Here is a 12,945-nt window from a genome sequence, read left to right as displayed (position 1 = left end):
TATTTACTGAGTTGGACACTTTCCTGTGATTTATGAAGACTGCTAGTACTTTCCTCTTTGGTGTCTCAGTGTTTCTTATATCTGGTCCATTAAGTATTTCACTGTCTGTAATGTGCTCCTGCCCTTTGTAAAGCCAAACTGGCATTCCAGGATGTTTCCCTTGACTTCAAAAATGGTTCAAATGGCTCTGAGCACTATGGGACTTAACATCTGAGATCATCAGTCCCCTAGACGTAGACCTATTTAAAACTAACTATCCTAAGGACATCACACGCAGCCATGCCCGAGGCAGGATTCGAACCTGCAACCGTAGCAGCAGGGCAGTTCCATACTGATGTGCCTAGAACCCCTCGGTCACAGCAGCCGGCCCCTTGACTTCATTGAGTAGTTGCTGTAGCCACCAGAAAGATCGCGGGAGGCGCACATTGGCACGGCGCGTCATGGACGGTAGTTGCTGCAAGTAGAGTCCCGTCCACCAGAGGGCACGCGAGAATTCGGACGCGACCTCTGCCGGCATAACAACAACAACAACAACAACAACAACAACTCCGGCAGCACGGGCTGGCCCCAGTCAGTGGACATCGGGCAGGTCTAGCAGACAGTTCCCGGTCTACACTAGGTGAAGTGCGACGGAAACGTGAATCGTGTTACTACACAATTGGCAACGAGTAGGGTCGTTCTTTCGCATATTGCGTCGTTGTTCCGGTTTCGTAGCTTCTCCACGGCATGGAGGATTTGGTGCGGGTTTTGGTTGCGCAGCAGACGGAGCTCATGGTCACCATGAAACAAGTGCTCCCGGCGTTGCTCTCCACGCCGTCTGCTCCGGCGCAGTTCCCTCCTCCCTTTCCCCCGTATGACGAGACGGCGGAGGATTGGGACGCATATGAACATCGCCTTCGGCAGCATTTCCAGGCGTTTCATGTTGCCGATGCGGAGGTATGTCATGATCTCTTCTTCTCTTGGATATCTCCCTCGCTGTATCACGTTTTGCGGCAGCTAGCGCCGTTGCAGGAACCCTCGTCCTTGTCTTTTGACGCATTGTGTTCCTTGCTGTCTTCATATTATCGCCGCCGCACGCATGTTGTGGCGGCTAGGGTCGAGTTCTATCAATGCAAGAAACAGCCCCATCAGTCCTACCGGGCGTGGGCAGCTACCCTGCACAGTCTTAGTCGCAAGTGTCATTTTGTCACGGAGCAGTCGCGAGAGTCGTATGCCCACGTTATGGTACGTGACGTCATTGTTCGTTCGGACCCTGATAGGGAGGTCCAGCAACGGGCCCTGCAGTTAGAAGACCCTTCCCTCGAGGAAGTCCTGTCCATTGCTCAATCGTATGAAGTCTCTCACGCAGGAGGTCAACATTTGGAAGCATTGTGCGACATCGCGGCGGTTCAGGGCGCCGCGGCCGCGTCCACTGTGTCTGGGGTAGACGACGTGCGAGCGGTACAGTCCGGCCGTTACGGCCGCTCCCGCACGGCGCGGAAACAAAATTCCGGCCTCCGGCCCCTGTTGCCGTCCTGTGCGTCGTGCTATATACATCATGATCGGTCAGAGTGCCCCCAGCGTTGGGCCGTCTGTCGCAAATGTAATAAGAAAGGTCACATTGCTAAAGTTTGCCACTCAGCCTCAACAGAATCGAAGGAAGCAGGTACAGCGGACATGGACGTTGACATTCAGGAAGTTTCATCGGGCCAGGCTCCTGACACATCGGCACGCAAACTCTTATCGAGGTGTCGGTTCGGTCGCGCCGGCTACACCTGCAAGTAGATACGGGCGCGGCAGTTTCGTTGTTGAATGCACAAACTTATTCCGACCTTGGATCGCCCCCATTGACGCCAGTTTACCGGCGTCTACGCGGTTATGATAAACAGTTCATTCCCCTGTTGGGTCAATTCACTACCGACGTGACTTACAAATCAGTCACTCGGCCTATTACTTTTATTGTTGTCAGTGATGCGAGCTCCACTAACCTTTTTGGCCTGGATGCCTTTCAAGCTTTCGGTTTTTCTATCGCTGACACCATACAGTTGGTCTCCAAAGACGTTCCCTATCAATCATTGGAATCTTTGATCTCAGACTTTCCAGATATTTTTGAGGAGGGCCTGGGGCGTGTTTCAGATTTTGAAGCTCACTTAACGTTGAAGGCTTCGGCTCGCTCGCGTTTTCTACGCGCGAGGCAGATCCCCATGGCTCTCCGCCCTCAAGTAAAGGAAGAGCTAGACCGGCTGACAGCCCTAGGGGTCGTTCTTCCCATTTCTTCCAGTTAGTGGGCTTCGCCCCTCGTTATTGTAAGGAAGCCCTCGGGAAAATTACGTCTTTGTGGCGATTTCAAGGCCACCATTAATTCACAATTGGTGGTGGACACCTATCCTTTGTCTCATGCTGATGAATTGTTCTCCGCTGTGGCGGGAGGCCAATATTTTTCGAAAATCGATCTGTCGGAGGCTTATTGTTAGATACCACTTGATGAGGACTCCAAACGGCTGGCGGTCGTCAACACTCCGTTTGGCCTTTACCAATACCAGCGGTTGGCCTTTGGAATATCCAGTGCCCCGGCGATATTCCAGCGTTATCTTGAGCATGTCACGTCGACAATCCCTCATTGTATTAATTACCTGGATGACATAATTGCCACAGGCTGCAGCACGAATGAATACTTGCACAACCTTCGCACCCTCTTTCTCAAATTCAGGTCTGTGGGCTTGCGTTGCAACCTGCATAAGTCAACCTTCTTCCAACCGTCCATTGAGTATGTGGGCTACACCATATCTCGGCACGGCATCCAGCCACTAGGAAGTTTGGTCCAAGGTATCGTCAACCTTCCTCGGCCTGCTTCGCTGAAAGAGTTACAAGCTTTTTTAGGCAAGATAGCCTATTACCACCGGTTCATTCCCAGGGCTTCCACTATAGCCCACCCCCTGTACTGCCTTCTGCACAAGGGTGTTCCTTTTGATTGGTCGCCTGCATGCGAGCAAGCGTTCACCTCGTTGAAGGGCCTCATCACGTCAGCCCCTTGTTTGGCTACTTTTGATCCCCGTAAGCCGTTGGTCCTGGCTACAGACGCTTCGCAGTATGGGGTGGGGGCGGTCCTGGCCCATCGCAACGTAGATGGTTCCGAGCAACCACCGGCGTTTGCGTCTAAAATGCTTAGTCCCATGCAGGCCCATTACTCCCAGGTGGAAAAGGAGGCTTTGGCCATTGTTTACGCTGTTACCAAGTTTCACCCTTTCTTGTGTGGCACGAAGTTTCAGTTAATCACTGACCATAAGCCGTTAATATCGTTATTTGGCCCCGCCTCTCAGATTCCGGATAGGGCGGCCCACAGACTACAGCGCTGGGCCTTGTTCCTCTCTAAGTACCATTATGACATTCATTTTCGCCCTACAGGACAGCATGCCAACGCCGACGCTCTTTTCCGTCTTCCGGTGGGCCCGGATCCTACATTCGATCGAGAGGAGATTATGTGTTTTCATTTGGATGTGGCGTCCCGCCAAGCGGGTGATGGCTTCCCGATCACTAGTTCTCGAGTCGCCAGGGAAGCGGCGGCTGACCCGGTTCTCCGGCAAGTAGTTCGCCTCATTCAGCAGTGGTGGTCTTCCCGCCCTCCGGGCCGGGCCTCGGACCCTCTTCATAATTATTTTCTTCTACGAGACCGCCTCTTGGTCTTGGAAGGAGTTCTCCTTCTGGCTACCAATGATACAGCTCCTCGCGTGGTTGTTCCTGCAGGTTTACGAAGGGAGGTCCTCACGTTATTACATGCGGGGCACTGGGGTGTTTCCCGTACTAAAACCTTGGCTCGCAGGCATGTGTACTTGCCCGGTATTGACAGAGAAATTGAGCACTTGGTGGCTGCCTGTTCCCAGTGTGTGAGCCAACAAGCATCTCCCAGGCAGCGTTCTCTTCATGACCGCCGGCAACCCAAGCATGGGAACGTGTTCACATCGATTTTGCGGACCCATTTCTCAATGGCTTTTGGCTCATTGTCATTGATGCTTATTCCCGATTCCCATATGTGGTTCGCTGCTCCTCAACCACTTCAGAAGTTGCAATCCAGGCACTATCAAAAATCTTTTCTGTGGAAGGTCTGCCAATCACCCTGGTCTCAGACAATGGACCGCAGTTTATTTCGCAGACCTTCCAGGATTTTTGTAGGCGCTTCGGTATTCGGCACGTTTGCTCTCCCCCTTCCATCCACAATCGAATGGGGAAGCTGAGCGCATGGTGCGCACATTTAAGACGCAGATGAAAAAGTATGTGCACGAATTTCCTGCTGAGGAAGCATTGACGTTTTTCTTGACGGCATACCGGACCACACCAATAGGAGAACGCAGCCCCGCAGAGCTCCTCCATGGGCGTCAACCTCGGACTCTGCTGCACCTCCTCCGGCCTGGTCCTCGCCAGTCTTCACAAAACGGAGTGCTTGGCTTTCCACTGGGTACGTCAGTTTCGGCCCGTGGGTTTGGTCGCAATCCACGTTGGATACCGGCGGTGGTCCTGCGCCGACATGGCCACCGGCTCTATACCTTGCAGGCGGGGGACCGGGTGGTACGTCGTCACCAAAATCAGCTACGTCCACGTTCGGGCACCCACCCTCCGACCTCTCGGACACCGGCTTCCCCATTGCCGGCACCTGTGTTGGTTTCACAGGGGACGTTACCTCCTCTCCTCGCTGTGACTCTGCCGCACTGCGATGGTTCTCAGCCTTGGCAGCCTCTAGTAGCTCCAGCACCGGCATCACCATCATTCGAGATGCCACAGCGAGAGCCGGCCCCCCTAGCAGGCCCGGTTTCTCAGGAGGCTGGTTCACCGGGGGTCGTCCCTTCCCCTTCGTCCCTGCCACTGGGTCTTGACCCTCCTGAGGTGGAACAGGATCCGGCGTTCGACAGCTTGTCGCCCGTTCTGTCCCAGGCTCCAGTTGTGGGACGACGGGGGCCTCTTCATGTGGGTCACTTCCAGCCATATTCGAAGGGTCCGGCTCGAGGGTTGGCAGATCCCCTCGACTCCGGCCATCCAATGGAGGTGGAGGTCATCACTCCGGCCCGACGCTCCACCTTCCGACGCAATGGATCACAGTGGCTGCACCCCCCAAAGGAGGAGGAGTGCTGTAGCCACCAGAAATATCGCGGGAGGTGCACATTGGCAAGGCGCGTCACAGACGGTAGTTGCTGCAAGCAGAGTCCCGTCCACCAGAGGGCACGCGAGAATTTGGACACAACCTCTGCCGGCATAATGACAACAACAACAAGAACAACTCCGGCAGCATGGGCCGGCCCCAATCAGTGGACATTGGGCAGGTCTAGCAGACAGTTCCCGGTCTACACTAGGTGAAGTGCGACGGAAACGTGAATCGTGTTACTACAGTAGTCTTTTGTTAAGTACTTTTTTTTACTATTCTGAGAGAATTGTTTTCTAGTGCCATCCCTATAGATGAATTTGGGGATGCCCTGTCTCCTTTCCCTTTGTATGGGATCTTTATTGTTTCTGTTTCAAAGACAGGGAAAATTCCTACCTGAAGGCCCTTGTTCAGGCCCTTCCATAGTTTCTCCCTGCTGTCAAGGGAGTCTTTAAGACACTCCTTGTATATATTGTCTGGACCTGGTACTTTCTTGTTTCTTCCTTCTTTAATTGCATTTATTGTAGACAGTGCTACATCCTTATTTGACACTCAGCACTTTCCTTAATGTTGAGCTCTGGTCCATTGTTGTAATTGTTATGTTCTATTACTTCTGTTTTGGAGAAGTTATTATGAAGTTAGAAATTTAACTAACAGATAAATACGCTGAATGATTATACAGGTAGCCATGTGCTTACACATTAGGAGGTATCATGAGGATCAAATAACTTTATCTGAGTTATTTCTTATTTGTTTTAATTGATACTGGTAGACCAGCTGATTCTGAGATGAGCAAACAGAATTTCTCTGTCTCAAACTTGTTCACAACAACAGTTTTAGAATAATTAACTCAGAAAGTAGACCATCATTGAAGATATTACTTCGTTAATTAAGGGAAGTTAAACTACCTGCATACAGCCTAAAAGTCATGGCAAATGATGTGTAACATAAAATAAAGCACACATTAAAATGAAATGTCCTTGAAAGTAATCAGGTCATCATGAACAACTCCGAACACTGTTCCTGACAATATCTGCAGCACGTCTGAGTCTGTTTTCGTGGTTTAATCACAACAACCAACAACAAAAGTAAGTTGTAGAAATTACCAACATGTTTCATGTATCCTCTCAGCTGACAAACAGGGTCATTTTCTTTTGTGAACATTTACAGTAACCTAGAAAACAAACTATAAACAACATTATCATAGCAATAATTGACAGTATATGTAATAAATAGTTGCACTGAGATGAATAACATTAACACAGTGCAAAATAACACTAACACAAATAGTTTTATTTTATGTCTAAAGTTTTCACACCATGTAAAGATCAATACTTTAGAGAAATCCTTGCTAGTTGCAGATCAAAACTCTATAGAAATATCAGCTGTATTGAAGTAGACAGTAACATTAACATGTGCTGTTAAAGTATGTATTTTTTTAATATGGTGACCACAATTCCAGTTTATATGTATTTGTATCTATCATTTATTTAGTACTAGTTAAGTACCTGGCCTTGCCAGGGCATGCATGTATTCCAGTCTTCTATCATTTTGTATCTTCCTCCCCCTTTCTGTCCACCTCCTCCATCCCCCTCACCCTGCCCATCTCCTCCTTCCCCCTCTCTCTGTCCATTGCCTCCTTCCCCCTCTCTCTTTATCTCCTCTTTCCCCCTGTCTGTCTGTCTGTCCATCTCCTTCTACCTCATTCTCTCTCCAGGTTATCATTCTGACCCCAATAGGAGTTTTCTGGTTCTTATACTCACAGCATTTCTTTTCAGATAGTAAGTAATATGATTACCAAGTTACACTGAAATCAAATCCAGGAGTTTAGAAATCACTTATCACTTTTTACCTGTGGCTTTACCCTCATACACATATCAAATAATTCAACATATTTCCCATGTATCTCTAGCAAATTTTGCCCCGCAGTATCATTTTCACACAGCTCAATGTTTATGATGTCGTATCTCCTGAACTATGCATCATACAGTGATAAAATTTTCCAAGTACACCCATGGTATATGTGGATACTGTCTAGAAAACATGTTGTGAATAGAATTAACAGTAAGGAATTAATAAACTAAAACATCATGCATGATGCAGGAGTTTTCCTGCATGAACAGCAAAACTATAGTAAGCAATGAAGTTTTTTCCTTTCATGATTTTGAGGGAGGCATCGGCAAGAACAATCTCATAACGTTTTGAAATTATGTATAAAGTTGGTTGCAAGTCACTATGTGCTCTCATTCTCAAACACTGAATGAATATATTCTGCCTATTTTTGCATGGTGAGCTATTCTTTTTCACCCCCAGCCTCACTCCTTTGACAGGTAGGTGGTCCTTACCTGCACAGTGGTTCTTTAAAAATATGTATCAAGTTTGGTTGAAAATGATCCAGTGCTTTAAGAGATGTAGTACATACAAGGTCTGTTAGAAAATTATCTGCTCTTTGACAGGGGAAAAAAACTGGTTTACCTGGAGCATTGGACACCTAGTCACCTGGAAAGTAGTTCCCTTGCAGCTCCACACACTTCTCCCACTGGTGCTGCCATTGGTGGAAGCGTGCCGAGAAAGCCTCTTTTGGAATGGAGTTTAGCTCAGCTGTCATTGCTGGCATAATGTCCTTTCTTGTCTGAAGTCATGTTCCTCTCAGTAGCCTCTTGAGTTTGGGGAACAGCCAGAAGTTTCAGGTGGCCAAATCAGGAGAGTAAGGAACCTGCTGAAGCACAGAAATCTTGTTTCTCGCCAAAAATGTCTTAATCAAGTGTGATGAATGTGCTGGAGCATTGTCATTATGGAGGTGCCAATTTCCTGTTGACCACAAGTCCAGTCTCTTGCAATGCACAGCTACATGTAGACAATGGAGGGCATCCCTGGAGTACTCTTTGACCCTGTGGTGCGTACTCATGGTACACTGCGGGAATCAAACAAAGCAGTCAGCGTCACTTTGACATTGATGCAGACTTTGTGGGCCTTCTTTGATCATTCATTGTGATGACTGGGATTTGGTTTCCAAGTGCTGATGCCCACATCTTCTACAATTTCTCTGAGATTCACAATATGGTCCCACTTTACCACAGTGTTTGCTTTGGCAATGACCTGGTCATTCTGGTGTACTGATGGCTGACTGGAGAGTGGCTTGCTCTTGTATGATGTGCAGCTGTCTTTAAACTGGTTGTATCACTCCTTAATCTGTGTGATGCTCATAGCATCATCAGCAAAAGCCATCTGAATCTTCTGAATGGTTTCTACATGGCTGTCACTCACTTTCCGGCAGACTTTGATGCAGCAGCACTGCTCCAGTCATTCTGTGATTTCCCTTGCAATGAAAAACTGACGTGAGCACCACACACTGCCTCACTCAACTGCTGCATGGCTGCAACTGACACTATCGACAGGCGGGAAAAAATTTCTGCATGCACACAAAGGTTCAAGGTTGGCTCATGTAAGAGCACTACATTCAAATCCATCACATGTTCACACAAAAAAAGGTGGAATACTTTTCTAGCAGACCTTGTGTGTGTGTGTGTGTGTGTGTGTGTGTGTGTGTGTGTGTGTGTGTGTGTGTGTGTGTGTGTGTATTCCATTGCTTCCAAAAAAGAAGATTGGTCTGTGTGAAGGCATTGCTTCAGTACATATTCTAACACAGCAGTATTTAGTTTGACTGGTTTTATGAATGCTAACTTTATATTACTATGATGAAAGATTGCAGCATAATCTAATTGTGATACATCAATAATCAACGCACGGTGAGCATTTTGCCAGTGTGTCCCTCCAAGTGTGCGTCAATGTGCAGAAAACATTTGTCACTTTCTTTAACCTCAGATGATTATATCCAGTTTGGGCATAACACATCATCATGAGTCAATAAATTAGTCCTGAAATCATGTGGTCAAAATTAATATCATGGTATGATCTAACAAACCTCAGCTGTGTAGCAATTTCCTGAAAGCTGATATTGCTTGTCCTTATTTTATCAGGCAGCACAATCTAATCTGTGGAAGATATCATGGAAAGTGCCATGTCAAATTCTTTTGTAGTTATGGAGGTTCATGAAAAGTAAACCTTTGCTGTGGAACCAAATGAAATTGGTTGAGGTATCATGGAACGTGCCAAATCAATTTGCTTTAAAGTTATGGGGGTTCATGTAAAATAAACCTTCCCTGTGGAATCAAATAAAATTGATTGAGGTTTAATAGATGGTGGGCTGATTATGTCCACAAAGTATTACATCCAGCCAATCCCCTGTAGTCTCGTTGAACACAGTGAAATTCAGCAGAACTGGATATGATGCTTATGTGTTTGGTACTAGCAAGAGCTGCATCTTGTTTGGTGTTACCACTATAACAACTGTAACTGCTTCTGATACAACAGTTTCTGCTCTTGACAGTACTGTCCTTGAACTTACAAAAACTTAAGCATAGCTGTGTTTATGGTTCATTATTTTAAGTACTAACTCACATTACACACACAAATACACTGTACTTGAAAGCGGCCAGTCCATTGTGACCAACTCCAAATACATTTCCTGATCTCTGTCCTGGAAAGTCCAAGACCAATATCATAATTGTCAATTGTAGGTACTATGATAAGTCTAAATCTTTCCAAAAAATAACAACTCAGATCCATTGTAAGGAGTCTATATGATAGCAACTGATCTAGAAAGGTGGTAGATAACGCAACCTCTGCAGTGCATTTATATAACTACTTAAGAGTCATTTGGGTCAAATATTTACCTCTCTCTAGATTAACAACAACCAAATGCACGGCCTATCAAAATCACCTAACAGTGATGACTGGCAAGTTTGATGCACTGCTAATATCTGTTATAATTCCACTGTTGATATTGGCTCAAAAAATTCAAATTACAGGTCAGTGACAGTGAACTATTCAGTTCAATGAGGCATGTGAAACACAATGCCACCTTGGTAGTTCCACTCATTTGGTTCACAGTGTTGATCAGAAACAAATACTCTAGTTTAAGTTTCTGGGTAAAATATATCATACCACAAATTGTGATTTTTAAACAATTTCTTTTCAGGCGCACACATCATAAATTTCCACCCATGTCATCCTATCAGAGAATGCTTGTACACAGAGTTGCTGCTTATTTTGGGATGGAACATAATGTAGACCCTACAGGATGCAGTGTAATTGTCAATAAAACCAAAAGTACCAGAGTTCCTGAGATGAAATTCCGAGAACATTTACGTGAGGACTTACTTTTCCCTGAGGAACCAAGAAGGTCAATCCTAAAGAGGGATTCCAACTCATTTGAAGATTGTAACAGCATGAAGGTAAGTACCACTGTTACAGTTGTTACTAGTACAGTTTAACATGTAGGTTCACAGTTTCATATGGTTGCTTTCTGCATTCACCTTAAACTCGATTTCCTTAGAGGTTTTTAACTGCTATTCATGCTCATATGCTACAATACAGCTGCAGTTCGTGGGTATTAGTGTGAAGTCTCGACATCTATTACATTAGCCAAGGGTTATAACCTTTTCTACAAATGCTCATTAAAGTTTCTTAAAATTATATTAATTTATTTTTTCTTCAAGTCCATGTTTTAATACTGTAAAACTTGGCATGTTCACAAAAAATTGTACCAGTTAGTATGAAAACACACTGATAGCATGTTTGAATCTTTATAACAAAGCATGCCAATTTTATCTTTAATTTTACCATGCTTTATATCTCTGAATTTTAACCAGAGCAGTGAGTAGTAGTTCTTCACTTTCCACATTTCTGCATTATTTACTATAAATTCAAAGAAAGATTGCTACTTCCTTGAATATAACAAAAACTTCGTATGTTACGATTCATCATTATTTGTCACCGATAACATTTTACTACTCTAATGCATTAAGGTAGGTAGATGTAACATGAGGAAAATTTAAAATATGACAGACTCAAAACTTCTCCTGGATTGTGGTAGACCAGTAAGTTAAGAAGGTGTAGTATTTTGCAAGTTTATCTTACTGCTGTAACTAACTTTGATTTGTTGTAGTTGAACTTACGCAAACTCTTTATATGTTGGTTCACGCTCATCAGTTTCATGCACTGTATAGTCACAGAGCTTTGAATGCTTAATAGATTTTCTGCTGACAAGAAAATCAAAAAATAATTGATACAATTCTAGGTGGCTGCTCTTTCTTAGCAGCAGGTTTTTTAGATGTTTTTGAGAATGTAAAATATACAGGCTACAATGTCATGAACTTTCAGCCAAGTCTAAACATGTTATATCCATTTTTGTTTTGGCCTTTGGCTTAAATATATAGTGTCACTCACATGTTTTACTAAGGTTCTGTATTCCTCATTCTATCAATGTATACTGGGTGGTTATAGTTAAACTGACAGAGTATCGCGTACTGCAGTGTGGGCCATATACATTGCAAATGCTGAAACATCACAGGTATGTTCATCAATTGGTGCACTTGTGGAATATATTGAAAAAATAATTGTCCCACATTTCCCCACCAGGTGATGCACTCATGGAATATACTGAAAAAAATAATAATTGTTCCACGTTTTGCTATTAGGTGAGAATATGTTACTGTAAGCAGTCAGAATGTGGTTCGGATGCAGGAAAAGGGGAGTAACAATCAAACACATGATAACAGTAGTACAACATGTATTCACATGCTCACCTGACTCAGCAACATGAAGCATCTGTAACACACCATGATCAATAGTTGCTTGCAGCATATCCAGTGTAATGTCATTGTATGCTGTCCTTGAAATCAGGGAGAGTCCAGATACAACTCTGATAGACACAGTCTTTCAGATATCACCACAACCAGAAGTCACTTGGATTTACATCAGGAGATCTGGAAGGTCACATATCTTGAAGTTGTCTAGAGACAATAGGTCAGTACCGAAGGTTTCTTGAAGCAAATATTTCACCTGACAAGTGACATGTAGTGTCACCTCATCTTGGATGCAAATAGTAGTGTGGACACAGTTTCATTCTTGCAAAGCTGGAATTATGTTGCACAAGGAGGTCTTCATAATGTGCACATGTTTCTGTACACGTAACAAGCCTTGAGGTGTCATCTCCCCAAAGAAAAATTGACCAGGAATGAAGGAGCTTCTAAAGACACACCACACAGTCACATAAGCTGAGTGCAGTGGATGTTCCTGCACAACATGGGATAGAGTAGACCCCCATATGGGACAGTTCTGTACATTCTCATCACTGTGCAGAGTAAGATGCGCCTTGTCCATCCACACAAGGAAACAAAGGCATTGTAGCCTATCTTGTGGCTTCATTTGGTGCGCAGTCTGAATATTGTAAGGATACAAGTGTAAACTGCACTGCAAAATCTTTTTAATTGTTGATCAGGGGAGAGACAATTCCCGTGACACAGTTCAAACATAAGTTGCAGAATTTGGGGGATGTACTGCACATTCAACTATAGCTATAGCAACTTCATTAACAACTTGATGGGAATTGACCACTTCCCTCTCTCTGGTGCACCAGTTTATTCACCTGTTTTTCAAATTTCTTGATCATATTCTTTAGCACATTTATTTACATCGGCCTCTTCGCAGCTGTTTCTGTGAGTGATATTATCACAATGCAGAGCTGCTGTTGCTGTTGTTCTGATAAAACAACATTACCAGCAGTGCACAGTCTTCCATCTAATAGCCATTGCATTTTGTATGGAAAACTTCAAACCTTCTTAACCCTTTTGCACCAACAGTCACTTCACAAAAGTAATCAATATGCATTACGATGCAACAATGAGCATACTGACATCAAAACAGGAAACATTTCACATTCTGTCAGCTTACAGCACCATATTTTCACCTGGTGGCAGAAAGTGGAATGA

The 12,945-nt window shown here is 44.8% G+C and overlaps 1 protein-coding gene across 7 annotated transcripts in view; it reads left to right on the top strand.

Annotated features, from left to right (window-relative positions):
• Positions 1-12,945, top strand: part of LOC126470165 (cAMP-regulated phosphoprotein 21) — a 1,039,480-nt gene that overhangs the window by 691,962 nt on the left and 334,573 nt on the right. For all 7 annotated transcript variants that reach the window (XM_050097798.1, XM_050097794.1, XM_050097797.1 and 4 more), the window contains one exon: positions 10,152-10,407. In XM_050097798.1, the coding sequence (XP_049953755.1) occupies positions 10,152-10,407 (256 nt within the window). The remainder of the gene's footprint in view (positions 1-10,151; positions 10,408-12,945) is intronic.

Source organism: Schistocerca serialis, chromosome 3 (assembly GCF_023864345.2).
Source record: "Schistocerca serialis cubense isolate TAMUIC-IGC-003099 chromosome 3, iqSchSeri2.2, whole genome shotgun sequence".
NCBI classification, from domain to species: Eukaryota; Metazoa; Arthropoda; class Insecta; order Orthoptera; family Acrididae; genus Schistocerca; species Schistocerca serialis.
Note: the sequence above shows the minus strand (reverse complement) of the source record. Positions and strands in the feature narration are given on the sequence as shown.